This window comes from Danio rerio, chromosome 12 (genome assembly GCF_052040795.2).
Source record: "Danio rerio strain M-AB ecotype USA chromosome 12, GRCz13ab, whole genome shotgun sequence".
NCBI classification, from domain to species: domain Eukaryota; kingdom Metazoa; phylum Chordata; class Actinopteri; order Cypriniformes; family Danionidae; genus Danio; species Danio rerio.
The window spans coordinates 12,245,308-12,263,459 of record NC_141032.1 but is presented as its reverse complement, the minus strand read 5'-3'; the positions used below and the strand labels follow the sequence as shown (position 1 = coordinate 12,263,459).

Sequence of the window (18,152 nt, the reverse complement as noted above, 5' to 3'; positions counted from 1 at the left end):
TTCTACTGCAGGTCATAAAAAACAACACAAAATTAAAATAAAGCTGTACTCTGCTCCCAAACTGTTTAGTATTAAGAAACATATATTGTCTTATATGGTGCCTGAATTATTTTTGTTAGCGCACTATTTGTTGTTGTCCATCTTAGGGTATAAACATCAGCTGTTGTATATATATATATATATATATATATATATATATATATATATATATATATATATCCTGATATGGAGGAATTGTTAGAAACAAGACAACAGGGAATCCCAAAGGACAAATAAACATGTTGCGTTTAACTGAGCTGACTGAATATCTAATAGCTTCCATTTAAAAATAAAAAACACGAACATTTAAAATGCAATAAATACATTTTAAATCTGTTGAAACACATTAATCTGAAGGTGGCCCATAAGAGATTGAAGATTGAACAGGATCATCCTGTATGGGTGAGTGTTCATTATAAAGCACTCTCAAGACATTTATTTGGACAACTATGCTGATATAATGAAGCGTTCTTGCCAAATACATAGAGAGCATCAATACTTACATGTGGCTAATGTAGGACTTTGACTGGAGTCATGCATTAGCATGCTGGAGTTGGTTATTATTAATTTAAATCAACTTTACATTAGCGTGAAGATTTTTTTATGAGATGAGATCTATTCACTGGTAAGTTTTAATTATGTTGAGGAAAAATCAAATACACTTCAAGGTTTTTATTTGGTAAATGTGTATCAATTGTAGTTTATATGCTAAAAAAATCATTATACTGAAATGAGTGCTTAGGTCTATTATGCACATTTCTAGAATTTCTGCATATCTTGGTGTTTCTATCCAGGTTTTTTTATTCAACTCCGTAAAATGCACATACAATTAGAAGAACGGAAACATAGTTTTTGTTTCTCCTTTCTGCCATGTAGGTGCCTAATGAATGTGCAATATGTTGCAGATGCGTCAGGCCAGGCGGCTCTCAAACCCTTGTATACAGAGGTATACATCCTGCAATGGTGAATGCAGCACGTATGTGTTGAGATTGAACCCTTTGGCCCTGTTTCTTTTACACTCAGCTCCCTGCTTAGAAATTAGAAGGCCTGCAGTCCTTTTAGTACATCTGAGCAGGGTATAGAGCTGCTTCACCTAAACAATACAACCCAAGCCAACTAAAACCACCCCTTATGTCATGCTATAAATAAGGGGTAACCAATCTCGGTCCAGGTGGGCCGGTGTCCCTGCAGAGTTTAGCTCTAACTTGCCTCAACACACCTGCCTGGTCATTTCAAGTATACCTACTAAGACCTTGATTAGCTTGTGCAGGTGTGTTTGATTAGGGCTGGAGCTAAAATCTGCAGGACATCAGGGCTGCGTCCGAAACCGCCTACTACTCAGTAGGTACTGCATTTAAATTTATACGTACTACTCGGCCGTTAGAAAAGTACGTTCTATACAGTATGAGCGTGAAAAGTATGAATGGAATTCGGACGTACTACATCCGCCATTTTGTCATGGTCACGTGACCTACCTGCGTCAGTTGCGTCGCTTTACTTCCATTCATGAATTTGCTCGCAGGGCATCATGGGATAGCGCAGCATGCATGGGATGCGCACTCCTGAATCTCGTCGGAAGTAGTAAGTCATCCGGGTACTTCTCGCATACTGATTTTCGAATCCTATGAATTCGGACATACTACTCGGCTCTGATTTTGGCTTACTATATAGTATGGTAGTATGCGGTTTCGGACGCAGCCCAACCCTCCAAGAACTTGTTTGGTGACCCCTGCTATAGAGTGACCTTTGACACCCATCATCTCCATTTATCCATTTAACTATGCTTTTGGCACATCCATATTTAACATCTCATCCACTCATCTGATTAGCCACACTTCTGTCTTGGACTCAAGTCTAGTATGAATTTTTTATTATTTTTTTTTTTTTTGTTCTTGTTCTTAATGAGAATTGAACAGCATGCCATATTATTCGATAATTGTAAGAAATACCCATAAAAGCTATAGGCTGTGTAAAGCTACATAAAACAAAAGCACAAGCTTGACTGATATGCCATGATCAGCGGTTAGAAGCAGAGAGCTGTCACTCAATTGCCCACGCCCTTAATTATGCAGAATTTTAGAGCTTAGTTTAAATTTAACTGTTTTTTTATGTAAAAATTCACTCTCTTCACAATTGTTAAGAAGAAAAATATTAGCTATATATACCAACACTTTTTTGTACCAGGCTGTAAACTTTTTTTCTGCTAAAGAGTTTAAAATTTTAGGTTTCTGAGATTGACTATCTTTTGGAGCCAGCCTCTAGTGGCCAGTTTATGCACTGCAGTTTTAATCACTTCCCTATTCAAGTATATATTCCTGCAGCTCTGAGAACTCCAAGTAGAAGGGACAGTAGAAGGGACATGCCACTAGTAGTTTGAGTTATGGCTAGAAAGGTTGCTACTGAGAATGTGTACATAAATAAAGCGCCATTTTTGTGACCCTGTACAACAATTATAATTGTTGTTGTTTTTTTGTCATTGCTGTAAGGGGTTTGTTTAGGGTTGAGTGTAGGTGTAAACGTTAATAAAACACAATAGGTTGGAATCTGTATCATGTACAAGACATTGAAAACCCTCATGTCCAAAAAAAGCAAGAATTGTCTAATTGTTGTGATCAGCCAAACACCTTAATGGCTTGTTTCCACTGACTGGTACAGAACGGTAAGGTTCGGGTCAGTACGGGTTACCTTTACCAGGCTTGCGTTTCCACTACCAAGGTTACTCTTTCGGTGGGCGTGGTGTATGACAGAAAGTTTCAGTCGCATTATTCTCACTCAAGGAAATAACTACAATAAAGCTGTACGGGTCGCTCACATGTCATATGAAAAGCACTTCTCACAAAACAGATGCTTTATACACCTAAATACTTCAGTATAAATGTTTATTACCAACTTTTCCTTAAACATGGTTTGATTATAACTGCAGATTAATGAAATAGCCTACTGTAACGTGTGTAATTATATTAAATAAATAAATAAATAAACGTATATGAACACATACAGCCCCTTACAGTCTTCGATATGTTACCAACTACAGAAAAACTACACAAAACATACATTTTATCCTTTTTTAAGTTTAAAACAACACAAAATATAGCCTACAGTCAGTGAAAACCTCTCATCTTTGTCTGTAATCTTCAGCAGCGCATGTAGCCTCTGTTAGAGAGTCATTCCATCATTCTCAGTTCATATTAGTCCAAAAGGTGATGATAAAATTAAAACAAATCAGTTTGTTCACGTTTGCTGAAGAAATAATGTGCTCTTTTTTTTCAGCTTCTCCTTTTTTTGCGCTTCAAAAAAATAATAATAGAATATAATTTTAAAGCCCTGTCAGATCCTTATTTACTGATATTTCAAACTTTAACATAAACATTTTTGGAAGTACTATCTGGACTTGCGTTTTTTTCTTTGTTTAAATCCAGTTTTTAGAAGACAAATATGAAAATATGAAACAACTTATATTTGTAATTTATGCAATTTATACAAACAGTTCTTTTTAATAAAACCAAAATAAAAATCTATCTGGATGCTTTATCAGGCTAGTGTTGTGAAGATTTGACTCTTTCCCCTTCAACTTCTGGTCACAGTGAAGAAAAAAATGTAGTTTTTTTTATTGGAAAGGATATATGTTGTTCTTTATACGTTTTGGTCTTTGGGTATTTGGCTGGAATTCTCTTTATAGCATTGTTTATTATCTTCATCATGTTCTCAACATCTCAATATCTTCAACATGTCACATCTTCATTATATCAGATTATATTTATACTGTTTGATGACCACACTTAACTACTACCAGTATACCATCCATTTCACAACCTTGCTTTTACAATTCTTTGACATTTATGTTTTGTCTTTTATCTTAATGTTTCTCTTCTACACAGCAAATTCATCAGAGTTAAATTCTCGGTGTTGAAGCATTTCAGAGTAAAGTGTTGACGTTAAAGAGTTAGATTTTGATAAATGAATATAATAAGAGTTAGAATTGATTTTATTCAGTGCGAAATCAAGGAGTTATCTTTTCTACACTTGGTGGAGTTATTTCCAACATCCGGGAATTCATGCAGCCCCAGTCACTGAAGAATTTTCCAGACGCCATTTTCCATCTGAGGTTTAGAACAGCAACTGGTGAGTCAAACTACCTAAATGTTGGTATTTTTACTGACTTTCTTTAAGGAAATACAGTTGTAAACATATTGTTAAGTTAATAATTTTAGAATAGAGTGACAATTTTAAACTTCTGCGGTTCATTCATGGTCGTTTGTGTATCTAGCTTAACTGCATTACTATTGACTTCTTTTCAAGAATGTTTTTATATATGCTCACGCATACATAGTGCATAAAAACATCAAATGTACATGTTCAACACATTTCTGTCACGCTTAATGCTATTTTGTGCGTTGTTACCCATCTGAAAAATAAAATCGACACTTCTCCTTTAATTTGAAGCAAACTAGCGAGGGAATCCCCGGAGCAGCCTAGCCTACTCTGCCCGGATGCTAACGGCAACACAGGACGGTTTCCATGAGCTCTGGAGTTTCTAAAACATATCTGGTGAGTAAATGAACATGCTTACTTGTAAAAGGCTTCCTGACTGAAACATATGATTGTTTGTTATTCGTGTACGTTAATTTGGTTATTTTAAACACCGCAGCTCTTTTAAACTGGTTCATTCGTGGCCGTCCATATAACGTTAGTCCATAGACTCGCGTGATAACGTAACAGTTACGCTTGAATTATATTAAGTGTTGACAACCATTAAAGTCGGAATGTTAACATTAATGTCTTTAAATGACCACGTTTGCACTTTATCAGACATTTGACGTTACAGAAGTCTCCCGGAAGTTGCGGGACTAACGTTAACGTTATCCCGCAAATGCACAGAGACTCCCAGATGCCCAAGTAGATGCCCGCAAATGAATGATAATCTCCTGGAAATCGCGCGTCTCCCGCCCGGTCATTAAACACTTTACACACCCCTCTCCACCGCATCCCTCCCAGCTCTTCAGGTACGTCGCACGCAAGTCACCCCCACCGCTCTTCAGGTACGTCGCGCGCAACTCATCTCATTGCTCTTCAGGTTCTCATTTCTCCCGCTAACGTTACCTCCCGCAAATCAACTCTGTATCCCCCGAAAATGACTTTTCCCAACTCGGGATGTCTGACGTTAGTAAGTTAGGCTATTTCTGTAGTCAGGAACATCTAAGTCAAGCTTTTTCTCCCACATGATATTGTGCTTAAAACTATAGGCTAAACTTAGCATGTACTGTACACAACATTTCCTTTTTATTAAAGACAATTTAGTGCGTTGTAAACAGCCACCTGTCTGTAAAATTAATCAACTGATTCATATTTGAGCAGCCTAATGATGATATAAGTTTGATTTTTAGATTTATTATCAATAATCAACATCTGAATCAAAAGATATCTGAAAAAGTGTGAGGCATACTTTGTGATGTTTATCTCTTTTATCTGAAGGTTATGCATATGTGTTTGATACTAATGTGTTGTTGTTTTTTAACAGCCACAGTTCTCTATACAATAACACAAGACCCTGTGACGGTGGCTGATTAGAGACGGATGGTGTATTTCCAGAGTTGGTGAAATGACACCAAGCACACCTTCTTGGTCATATGTGGTGAAAATAATGAAGGTATGTTTGATAAAGTTCTTTATTTGTTTCACAATAAGCTAAGAGGGTATTAGAGCATTAGAGAATAACAAATGACATGACGGTGATGAGTTTTGTATTGTGGGTGAACTGTTACTTAAATAATGTTTTGCTCTGCTTTGCACTTTTCCTCTTCTGCTTATCCTAATATTTTAGATTATATTTGGACCTGAAACATCTGCTAGACTCCAGGAAAGGTGGCGTCAATAATGCACCTGAAAGGGCCTAACAAGTTGAATCTGGTAAAGAAACATGCACGCACACACACATGCACGCACACGCTTACAGAAAACTGTAAGTTTATGAATATTTTTTACACTGTGGCCAATATTTTTGGGAAATCAGCATCACTAAATGATATAAAAGATTTTAAGCTCCTCTAAATTTTGCTCCAAGTGTTGTGTTAAATTCAGGATTCTGGACAGACAGCTGCCTGTTTTTCCAGTTCTAGACATAGTGGTTAACCTAATTGTTTTGGAGATCCAACAGTGATGTATGTGTTTTTTCTACTTTTCCATATCCTGTCACCTCAATCAGCTGGGAGAGTCAAGTTGTGGATCATCATGAAGATTTTCAAAAGGTGAGTTTAGATTTCTTGAATGTTTTATTTACTTTAAATGTTCTTTTAAATATATCATAGAATTTGATTGCAATTTGTTTTCAAACATTTTTCTTAGTCATGCTGGAGTCTTGAAGAGTTCTTAGATGAGCATCACCCTATATCCGTGCATCAGGAACCACCAGACGAGCGATCAGCAGCTGCTACATCGTCATGGATATAAAGGACATCCTGTGGCTGGGAAGCACTTCATTCACAGGACATGCTTGATGAGATTTCCTAGCTCTAGTTTGTTTTCACACAAGTTTACAGCATTTATACCTTCATTTAAACTGCTGTGTTTGATATGGAGGACCAAGGAAACACCAGAAGTGAAAGATTTGCACGCCAAGTTGTTTAAAATGTAATTTCAGAAGAAAACTATGAGTTCAGAAGAAAACTATGAGTGACGCTATATTGAACTTTCAAATTGCTCTGATGAAACATCAAGTTTGGACCAAAGGACTGAAACAGCCTTTTTGAGCACTGGTCATACATATTTTGTTGATACTGTCTGTACTAATAAAACATTTAAAGCATATTTGACATTGTTGCATTTTAAAAACTGAATGAATTGTTGAAGTGGTGAATGTTTTCAAATAAAATGTTTTTTCTTTTGTAATTTACAGTCTATTTGACCTTTTTACCATTTTTACACTCAAGAGAGTTGAATAAAATAACAATATATTACACCAGGCGGTGTTGAATATAGTTACATATTTTAACTCTGCCCAGAGTTAAAATTAACCCTTTCTTCGGTGTCAATGTGCCAACCCTTTTGAAAGTGTTGATTTAAGTCTGTTTTGAGTGGACCCCATGAGACACTTTCAAAGGGTTGAAATTAACACCCATAGAGTTGTTTTGGGTCCCCATATTTTGCTGTGTAGTATTGGTTAATCACAATCTAAATCTATATTTTGAAAAGAAATGCAAGTTTGTTTAACTGAATTATATTGCATGTTGTAGATAAAAAGTGATCACCATGTATCTTAGGCTGACGGCATTTACAGCACATATTAAAATGATTAGGTGGACTCTAATGTACAAACAAATCTAATATGTTGATGTCATATTACTATCAGACTCTCTTACAAAACAACTGTTAGATGACAATAACTTAAGAAATAAATATTATAAAAATTGGAATGGCTAGGTTCAACTTTAAAGAGTTTTTAAAAAATAATAATAAATTATCATAATTGGTTCAATCTCATGCTCATCATATGCATTTACAGGTAACGGAATGGTAACAGAATATTATCTCCAGTTATTATCACTATCATAATTTATATAACTTATGAAACTTGTATATAGCTTGTGAAAAAGAAGTACAGTAGAGTGCAATTAATGTGTTCTTGTAGTGTACTAAAAACCCTAAAAGTACAGTAAATTTACAGTAAAAAAACTGTAAATGTTAATAATTCTCTTACGTGTATTAAAAGAGATGAATTCCCCTAATTTTTTCAGATCACATCACAGTACAGAGAGCGCTCTTATAAAGATAATCAATGATATACGCCTAAATACAGATTCAGGTAAAATAACAGTGCTGGTATTGTTGGATCTCAGTGCTGCATTTGACACTGTCGATCACAGCATACTCCTGGATAGGCTGGAAAACTGGGTTGGGCTGTCTGGCACGGTCCTCAAATGGTTTAGATCTTACCTTGAAGGTAGAGGTTACCATGTCAGTATAGGTGACCATAGGTCGAGGTGGACACCCATGACGTGTGGAGTCCCACAAGGCTCGATTCTGGCACCTCTCCTGTTCAACCTTTACATGTTCCCTCTAAGCCAAATAATGAGAAAGAACCAAATCTCCTACCACAGCTATGCTGATGACACTCAGATCTACTTAGCCTTACTGCCCAATGACTACAGCCCCATTGACACCCTATGCCAATGCATTGATGAAATGAGCAATTGGATGTGTCAAAACTTTCTTCAGTTAAACAAAGAGAAAACTGAAATGATTGTGTTTGGAAACAAAGATGAGGTTCTCAAGGTAAATGCGTACCTTGGCACTAAAGGTCAAACGACAAAAAATAAGGTCAAGAATCTTGGTGTGACTCTTGAGTCAGATCTGAGTTTCAACAGTCATGTCAAAGCAGTCAGTAAATCAGCATACTATCATCTCAAAAACATAGCAAGAATCAGATGCTTTGTTTCTAGTGAAGATTTAGAAAAACTTGTTCATGCTTTTATCAGCAGCAGGGTGGATTACTGTAATGGACTCCTCACTGGTCTTCCTAAAAAGACAGTCAGACAGTTGCAGCTCATCCAGAATGCTGCGGCCAGAATTCTAACCAGAACCAGAAAATCAGAGCACATCACACCTGTACTCAGGTCTTTACACTGGCTGCCAGTTACATTCAGAATAGATTTTAAAGTATTATTACTGGTCTATGAATCACTAAATGGCCTAGGACCTAAATACATCACAGATATGCTCACTGAATACAAACCTAACAGATCACTCAGATCATTAGGATCATATAAACTAGAAGTTCAAAGAGTTCAGTCAAAGCAGGGTGAATCAGCTTTCAGCCACTATGCCCCTCACTGCTGGAATCAGCTTCCAGAAATGATCAGATGTGCTCCAACATTAAGCACATTCAAATCAAAACTGAAAACACATCTGTTTAGCTGTGCCTTTACTGAATGAGCACTGTGCTGCGTCCGACAGATTGCACGATCATGTTTTTCTCTTCTTCTTCATTCTTTTATATCACATTTTACCTGTTTTTATGTTTTGTTTTGTTTTTACGCATTTTTATTATTTGTTTTTATTTTTATTTTACTTGTTTCTTTTATTATTGTTTATGTAAAGCACTTTGAATTGCCATTGTGTATGAAATGTGCTATGTAAATAAACTTGCCTTGCCTTGCCTAATTTTAAGCTTTGAAAAGTTATAATGTATTTCGTCATTTTTAAATAAGCGCATTTAATATATATTTACATATTTTATTGTTAGAAAAAATTTGAGGCAGTGCATTTTTTGATATTTTTTATTTTTTACATTTATTTGAGCTAACACACAAGTTTCAATATGAATTACATTAAAAGGCACCTATTTTACCTATTTGTCAAGATTTAAGATAAGTCTTTGTGTCTCCAAAATGTGCCTGTAAAGTTTCAGTTCAAAACACTCATCAGATTAATCATTATAACTTTCTGAATCTAGGATATTTGAGCTTGTAGTTTTCGATATTGTAGATGTTGCCTATGCCTTTAATGCAAATGAGCTGGTTCTTCCCACCCCCCTTTTCCACGTGCATATCAGAGCCACAGAGATCAAGCGGTACTCAAACTGATCACTCTGATGGGTGTAGACTTTACTTGCTGCGTTTCATGTCGATAAACAGTACAGTGACAGATAAGAATGAAGCAGATCTCCCTTACTACAGTAAGAACTTTCCTTATGGCTATTTGATGTATTGATGTGGAATTAATTGAAGCCTTTCTGCTACGATGAGTCACACACAATGTAGTTATAAAGTTTGTGCACACACACACACGTTTAGATTTGCACTATTTTTGCACAGTAAATATGACAAGACACATATTAATGCCTACTGCTGTATGGACATCCGTTATATTAATGTACAAAATAAACCCAATTTAATAAATAAATAATAAACCTAAACCCAAGTCCACAAACTGGGATTGAAGCATCTTGTTTTATAATTGTACTAATTGAATTACGGTGTTGAATTACATAGCAAATGTCTTTATTGCAAACCTGCACTATTTTAAAAACTTTTAAACCTGCAAAACTCATTCTTGAGGTGCGCACTACCTGCTTTGTGGATATGATTATACACGTTACAATGGAGTCATGTTAAGACACTGCTGTCAATCAATTTGGTGGGCGGGGAAAACAGCACTCCTACATCACATTGGGATGGGCCTCAAAACTACTGGGATTTGGATCCTTAACATCAGGGAATTCAAAAAGAGAGACTTATTGTGTTTTTATTACAACAATATGACTGTGGACACACTATACCTACACACAGCTTGTCCAAACAGCTTACAAAAGTTGGTTTTCATCATAGGTGCCCTTTAATATATTTTAGTTAATGGTTGTCAAAACAATTATCCATATTTAATAGACAATAGAACTAAATAGTATTGTAAATGACTTAATTGTCTAAAAAATGAGCATTAAGTATCTATTTTATTATATATGTTACACTGTTTTAAAGCATATGCTAGAGTGTGCTTCTTTTTCACACCAACATGAAATCTTGATCTGTCCAGACCAGAAAAACATAAGACGAGCTTAATAAAAATGTTAATTTGACTATAAACAGTCAAACTTTAGTGTTAATCAGAACAGACACTTCTACAGTTCTTCCTTCGTGTGAAAAAGTGTTTGGTTTTGAGTTTAAAAAGTTTGCGGTGAATACTGTCTCCTCAAAGCCTTTTAATAGACCTGTCTGTTTTATATATATTTTGTCCTACAATTTTACCTTCTGTCTTCCTCCAATGCTGTTTTATCTGATCTCCACCTTTTATTTTCACTTTCAGAGATTAAATGTGACACTGAGACACTAAAAATCAAAAAACGAGCCCTTTTCCTGCACTACCAGCTCTCCTCTTCCTGCTGTTTCCCGGAATGATCAACATCTTCCAGCCTGGTTGCTTTCACTGCCATTGTTTGACTGCCGCCTGTGTCCCAAACTGCACTTAACATCCTGCTGTAACTCCTGCTTCACCCTGTTCTCAAGTTTTTCACCCTCTCTACAAAATCTGTTTCCTCTGTCCCAACTGACACAGCGTTCTGGTGTTTTTGTAACTGTTCCTCGATCTCCGCAGGAGCCTGCTGAACCAACCTCGACCTTCTACTACGATGAACCAAGTCTCCCAACTTCTCGCTCACCCGTCCCCGCTGAACTCAGTTTCCCAGAGTGCCATCTCCCCTCGGGCCATCAGCATGGCGTGGGAGGGAGCAGAGCGAACCAGCATGCGGGCCGGGGCACGAGCGCGCCTGTCGCTCCAGGAGTCGCCCCAAATCTACTTCAAGTAAACACAGATGACTGCTCGCCTTGGCAGAGAAGAACCAACATAACACCACCTTCAAATTCCCCTAAAGATAAAGACTTGCACACTAGCGAAGTGTAACAGCAATGTTCTGGGTATTTTACACACACGCACATTACAAATGATAACGGTAGGGACTCAAGCCCAATGCATCATGGGATAATAAGGACTGTGAAATTTAATTAATCTCAAGCCTCTCAAAGAATTGTACACTATTACACAAAGTTATTGGCATTCGTTGATAACAATAGTTGGCAATTATTTTTCTGCTAAGGGAAATTAGGGCACATGTCCAGCAAAGCTTATTTGCGTAGCTGAAAATTCCAGCGCTCTTCTAAAAACGCTCAACAAGAGCATTTTTTCAACTGTTGGAGCGTTTATAAAAGGCTGAGCACTTTGTGTAAAATGCACACTGAACGCCTTAGTGAAAAACATAGCGCTTCCATTGATAACAACAGAAAGAAAATGCTGTGAGTGGGAAATAACGCTTAGGTGTACTAGCGCACTTACACATAGATACAGTTGAAGTCAAATTATTAGCCCTCCTGTGATTTTTTTTTTCTCAAATTTTTCCTAAATGATGTTTAACAGTGCAAGGATTTTTTTCCACAGTATTTCCTATAATATTTTTTTCTTATGGAGAAATTCTTATTTTTTTATTTCGGCTAGAATAAAAGCGGTTTTTAATTTATTTAAACCCTTTTAAGGTCAATATTATTAGCCCCTTAAGCAATATTTAGTTTCGATTGTCTACAGCAGCAGTTCCCAACAGGGGGGTCCTGGCCCACATGGGGGCCTCAGCGAGTTCTATGAGGGGTCACGTCATATTTTTAAAGTTTTTTAGCGGTGTACAATTAGAACGATCATGTTGCCTTAGTTTATTTTATCCCCTGGCTGAGCTTAAAGTATAAAAGTTTGTAATTCGTCCTCCACAAAATCAGTCTCACTGATTCACCTTCAGCAGCTAATACTAATGACCCAAGCATACTGGACCCAGGTGAGGAAGCTCAAAACATTTAATGTTGCAACACTAGCAATACTGCAAACACGAAATGCAGGAAACACCAAGATAGTTATCGGAAGTATGGTTTTATTCAGTTCTCTCGAAGCAAAGAGTCCCTGACCACAGTGTATTTTCTGCACCAAAGTTCTTGCTAACGAATTCATGAGGCCGTCCAGATTATTAAGTAATCTGCAGACGACTCATCTCCAATTCAGCGACAAGCTTAGAGCATTTTTTGAGCGGAAGGCAAAAGAAACTGACACATACCCAAAATGAGATGAGGGACGTCACAGCTACTGACAAGAAACTCTGAAAAATTGGCAACTAATATATGATCAATATAAAGGTCATATTTAAAGGTCAATTTTACGCTTTTCGGTTACAAATGGCTTACTGAAGTTTTGCTTTTATATTTTACATTAGGCTATAATTTGTGCATAGACATATCTAGATATAGTATTAAACATACCGTTTGTTTGAAAACAACATTTTTTGTCGTCCTTACTGCAAACTTATATGAGTGATAATATCATTAAATGTTCAGGGCGGCCTTACAATATTTTCCGGAGGAAAAACAGGTCTCAGGCAAAAAAAGGTTGGCAACCACTGGTCTACAGAACAAATCATCGTTATACAGTGATTTTCCTAATTACCCTAACTTGCCTAATTAAACTGGTTAAGCTGAGTAAAAGTATCTTATTATATTAGAAATTCAAAATTATTAGAATGTATGTTATTATTATAGTTATTAGAAATTAGTTATTAAAACTATTATACTTATGAACATCTTTCTGTTAAATCGAATTTGGGAATAATAATTCAAGAGGGATAATAATTCTGACTTTAACTGTATTTATATATGCATAGTAAAACCCAAAAAGTTAAGGTAACTCCAACCATTTGAGTGAAACCGATTGCAACCAAGCATCTAAGTTAAAAAAACTAATCCTAATGAGTACTGTGAACTTATCCCATTTGAGTAAACAAAGCAATTTTAGCACAGTAAATAATAAATGAAGAGAACTCAAACCAACTGAGTACTGTAAAACCCAATAGGTTACTCAAACTGTTTGAGAAAACCGATTACGATGAACCATTTGAGTTCAAAAACGAATCTATAAGAGTACTGTGAACTTACTCCATTCAAGTTGAAGTAATGAGGTATTTAATTAACTCATTACCTTCGACGCTGAGTTCAAAACTCTTTTCAAATGAGTAGAAATAACTTTCACTTGAGTTAACTACACTCATTTCATTTAAAAAAGTTGACTGTTGGGTTTTACAGTGTGGCTGTATCTATGGGCAGCATATGTCAAGTCATAATTCATCTGCAATATTTGAATGGTCAAAGCCAGTCTGTGAATTTTGCAGAGCAAGGTGTATCTGCATTTGGTTGTAGGCTTAGAATGGTGAAAGGTTTGCAATTTTATAATGTTCCTTTAACAACATTGGTAGTGTAATTCTTAATATGTAAGTTATCTTAATATGTAATCAGTGAAATAGACCTACAGTAAGCATTTATTTCAATGTTCAGCCATAAAACCAGATCAAAATTTGCTTAAATTTGAGCACCACGAAGGGAAGCAGCTTGACACAGTTGTGTACGACAATAGAAAATGCAAAAATGATTGATTTTAAACAAGGTGGATCTTAAAATCAGCTGTATCAAACAATATTGCAGTTCACCAAAGATACTCGGGCTGGCTATTCGAAAACCATAGCAGTCATATGGTCAATTGGGGTGATAAGAGTGTGTCAGCAATTATTTTGGCCAGCACAATATTGACTATTGCATATAAAAACACAGACATTTTCACCAGTGAAAGGTTATCCAATCTCTTCAAGTATTCAAATCTCAACCGTACACTCTCAGAAATAAACGTACAGGAGCTGTCACTGGAGCTCTCATTTGTACCTGAAGGGTTCATAATGGTACCTCATAGATAGGGCCAGACGGAATCTGGGGACGTTTTTTGCTATTTCTGCTGAGAATTTTGGTAAAACCTTGTGGATTTCTGCGAAATTATTATTTTTTTGTATCATAACTAAAAGCTTAATATATAAAATAAAAAAACAATATCTTTTTAACTTTTATTTAATGTTTAAATGCAAATCCATTTAGATTCATATAATTTCTCTACTAAAAGATAGAAACTATTACTGTAAAAACTGCATTGTACATAAATCAGATGAACATTTTCATGTTAGTCAGTAATATTACTGTAATTAATTTAAAAACTGAATAAATCTAGATTTACACACATTTACTCAAGTAAATAAACCGAAATAATACTGGCCTAAAAATCTGCGGAATTCTGTGGGTCTACTCATAGGTACGTTTTAGGTACATTTGAGTACTAATATGCCCCTTTGAGGTACCAATGTGGATTCTTTAGGGTACAAATTTGTTTCTTTTAAAAAGGTACTGCCCCAGTGACAGCTCCTATTCCTTTATTTCTGAGAGGGTAGGCTGTGCAGGGAACATGTTGACCATTTCAAGATGCATTACCATGTCAGATGTGAAAGGAATGGTCAAATGTGGCATCTACATTTAAATTTCTATGCAGTAACTGATATTTCCCCCTTTTTTTTAGACTCGGCCTAATCTCACTAATAAATTGAACTTTTAAGTTTTGACAGAAACAGTGCTTAAAGTAGCTCATTTGTACAAATTCAAACAATTGAATTAGTACAAAAGATATTTAAATGGAAATTTGCCCCCCAAATCCCACCCTCAAAACCAATCGTCATTGTGGGAAGAGCAAATCATGCTAAAATACATGAATGAGATTGTGTACATTTAGCTGAATTGGACACTAAATCAAAACATTAAGAATTGCCGCGAGATTGTGTAGCCTAAAACACACAATGCCTGTTCAAAAGCTTTAAAGGAAGTCAGGCATCAAAACACATAATGTACAGTAGAAAATATATATGTTTAGTATATTTTACACTATAAGGTTTGAAAAACTGGAAGTATATTGTTTTAAGTTTGGTATTTATTTTTTTGTTCAAGAAGTCTGTAATAAAAAGAACCATAACTGATTTTATAAAAGAGACTACCGGTCCAAATTTTGGAATAAAGATATTTGAGATGTCACTTTTGCTCAGCTACACTTCATGTATTTCTTGAAAAAATACAATAAAAAAGTAATATTGTGAAATTTTATTGCAGTTTATTGTTATTGATTCCAATCGTCTCTAATTTTTTTCAGCGTGTCCACCAAAGCATTTTTGCGCGGCTGAAAATTCCAGCACTCTTCTAAAAATGCTCAGCTGAGAGTATTTATGCAACTGTTGTAGCTTTTATAAAAGGCTGAGCACTTGTGTAAAATGCACACTCAATGTCTTGCTACCAACTGATGTTCATTTGTAGAAAAAAAACAAAAACAAATAATAACTTGACTACTAGGTGATTATTTGGTAAAGTGGCAGAAGGTTGATTTTTCCGATGAATCATCTGTTGAACTGCATCCCAATCATCACAAATACTGCAGAAGACCTATTGGAACCCACATGGATCCAAAATTCTCAGATGAATCAGTCAAGTTTTGTCAAGGAAAAATCATGGTTTGGGGTTACATTCAGTGAGGGGCCGTGTGAGAGATCTGCAGAGAGGATGGCAACATCAACAGCCTGAGGTAATAAGACATTTGTGCTGCCCATTACATTGCAAATCACAGGAGAGGACAAATTCTTCAGCAGGATAGCGCTCCTCATAATTCAGCCTCCACATCAAAGTTACTAAGAGCAAAGTAGGTCAAGGAGCGCAAAGATTGGCAGCTCAGTCTCCAGAAATGAACATTATTAAGCTAAGATAAAGAAGGAGGCATTGAAGATGAATCCAAAGAATGTTGAACTCTGGGAGTCCTTCAAGAACGCTTTCTTTACCATTCCAGATGACTTTATTAATAAGTTATGTGAGTCATTGCAGAGATGTATGGATGTTGTCCTCCAAGCTCATGGGAGTCATACACAATAATATTTTTTTTTCCACTGCACCATGACTTTATATTCTATACTGTACATCATTTCTTTTAAATGACAGGACTTGTGTCTTAGCAAAGTCAGAAATTAATTTCTTAATTAAAAATCAAGGCATGATCATATTTCATTTTGCTAAAATAAGCGTAATCTAGAGGCCTTTGCCTTTCATATTACCCGCTTCTGATACCAAATGATCAACTAGAAGTCAAGTTATTACTTTTTGTTCCTAAAACTTTGACAGGCAACAAGACTTTTGTCAGGTAGTGTATAGTGTGACCGTGGCTTTAGACTTCAGAGAAAATTAGCATACTCAAAGTGAGCTATCATAAGCAATAATTGAGCAACAATTGATTAGTCAGTTTTAAATAATTCTAAAACGATTATTCCAGACTTTTGACTGGTAGTACATTGTTAGTTTGTCATTTACATAAAAACTGAAAGTATTTTGGCCTTTCATTCACATGACAACAACATTTTGAAGGCCTGAAAACAAACTTTTAAAAAACCATTAACAGTTGAAGTGAAAATGATTAGCCCTCCTGGCTTTTTCAAATATTTCCCAAATGATGTTTAGCAGAGCTAGGAATATTTTTACAGTATTTCCTATATTATTTTTTCTTCTAGAGAAGGTCTTGTTTGTTTAATATCAGCTGGAATAAAAGCAGTTTTTATTCTAAATTATTAGGTCAAAATTTTTATCTCCTTTAAGCATTTTTCAAACCATCGTTATACAATAATTTGCCCAAACCTGCCTAATTAACCTAGTTAAGGCTTTAACTTGGACTTTAAGCTAAAAACTAGTATCTTGGAAATATCTAGTAAAATATAATGTGCTATCATCATAACAAAGATAAATCAGTTATTAAAACTATTATGTTTAGAAATGTGTTGGAAAAAAATCTTTCGATTAAACAAAAATTGAGGGAAAAATATACAGGGGTGCTAATAATTCTGACAATTAACAACAAATAACTATCTTCTACATCCATGATATCCATGTGCATTACCTATTACTTGAGAGCTAAAACAAAAGTTGTGGACTGTAAGACTGTAAGTGTGTAGACACATAGTGTTTATTAACACAACCAACTACTGGCCTGGAATACATAATACATCAGTTTAAGACATATTTGAAGATCACCGTGAACATACATCAAACTTTTGATGCACCGCTCTTGTGTGAATGTACCCCTTTGTAACAGTTTCCAATAAAGATTTAATCAGACTAATGATGATAATGAATACAATAAAAATCCTTCCTAACAACCTGAGGATCGCCATGTCAAATTCTGTTTGATTCATAAATTCTTTTTGAAATAATCTGGTGCTCAAATCCTTTTTCTTGGGGTAGGTTTTGGATCATACAGAAACTTTCATTCTTTTTGAAGACATTAGGATTTGGTGGGCTTGTTTTTATTTTTAATTTATTTTTTTTCTGGCGTACAATTGCAAACTAAATTAGACTTTGTGATCAGCTTGATCTGCACAGACAAGACCAGGGATCACCAAACTTGATCCTGGAGGTCAGGTGTCCTGTAAATTTTAGCTCCAGCCCTAATCCAACACACCTGAACAAGCTAATCAAGGGCTGTTTCTCAATTCCAAGAACGCAGAGAACGGACTTGTGTTCTTGTGGAGACCGGTCTTGCCAGGTGTCCTCGGAAGAACGAACTCAGGAGACCGAGAGGGCAGAGAACTGAGAATTTGAGATCCTTTGAGAATTGAGATGCTGCGTTCTTCCTGATGGTCACATGGCCTTCACATGTTTTAAATGGTAAATTATTTAAACATTACAGCACTCATACAACGATTT

At 35.7% G+C, this 18,152-nt stretch overlaps 1 protein-coding gene and 1 long non-coding RNA gene across 12 annotated transcripts in view; one reads left to right on the top strand and one right to left on the bottom strand.

Annotated features, from left to right (window-relative positions):
• Nucleotides 1-15,516, top strand: part of plekha1b (pleckstrin homology domain containing A1b) — a 101,494-nt gene extending 85,978 nt beyond the window's left edge. The window contains exons 12-17 of one of the 11 annotated variants that reach the window (XR_015503933.1): nt 945-4,161; nt 4,483-4,587; nt 5,558-5,686; nt 5,861-5,946; nt 6,242-6,284; nt 6,382-6,924. Coding sequence is in view for 5 of the 11 variants with exons in the window: in XM_087275953.1 (XP_087132079.1) it covers nt 11,125-11,430 (306 nt within the window). In the remaining 6 variants the exon portion in view is untranslated. Of the gene's footprint in view, nt 1-944; nt 4,162-4,482; nt 4,588-5,557; nt 5,687-5,860; nt 5,947-6,241; nt 6,285-6,381; nt 6,925-10,836 lie in introns of those variants that run through there. The other 10 variants (XR_015503932.1, XR_015503934.1, XR_015503931.1 and 7 more) reach the window with 10 other exon arrangements.
• On the bottom strand, nt 15,454-17,623 carry LOC147834411 (uncharacterized). Its single transcript, XR_015503951.1, has 2 exons — nt 16,514-17,623; nt 15,454-16,471 (listed from the first exon to the last, which is right to left on the bottom strand). It is a non-coding gene; the product is annotated as an uncharacterized LOC147834411 (long non-coding RNA).
• Between the last annotated feature and the right edge of the window lie 529 nt (nt 17,624-18,152).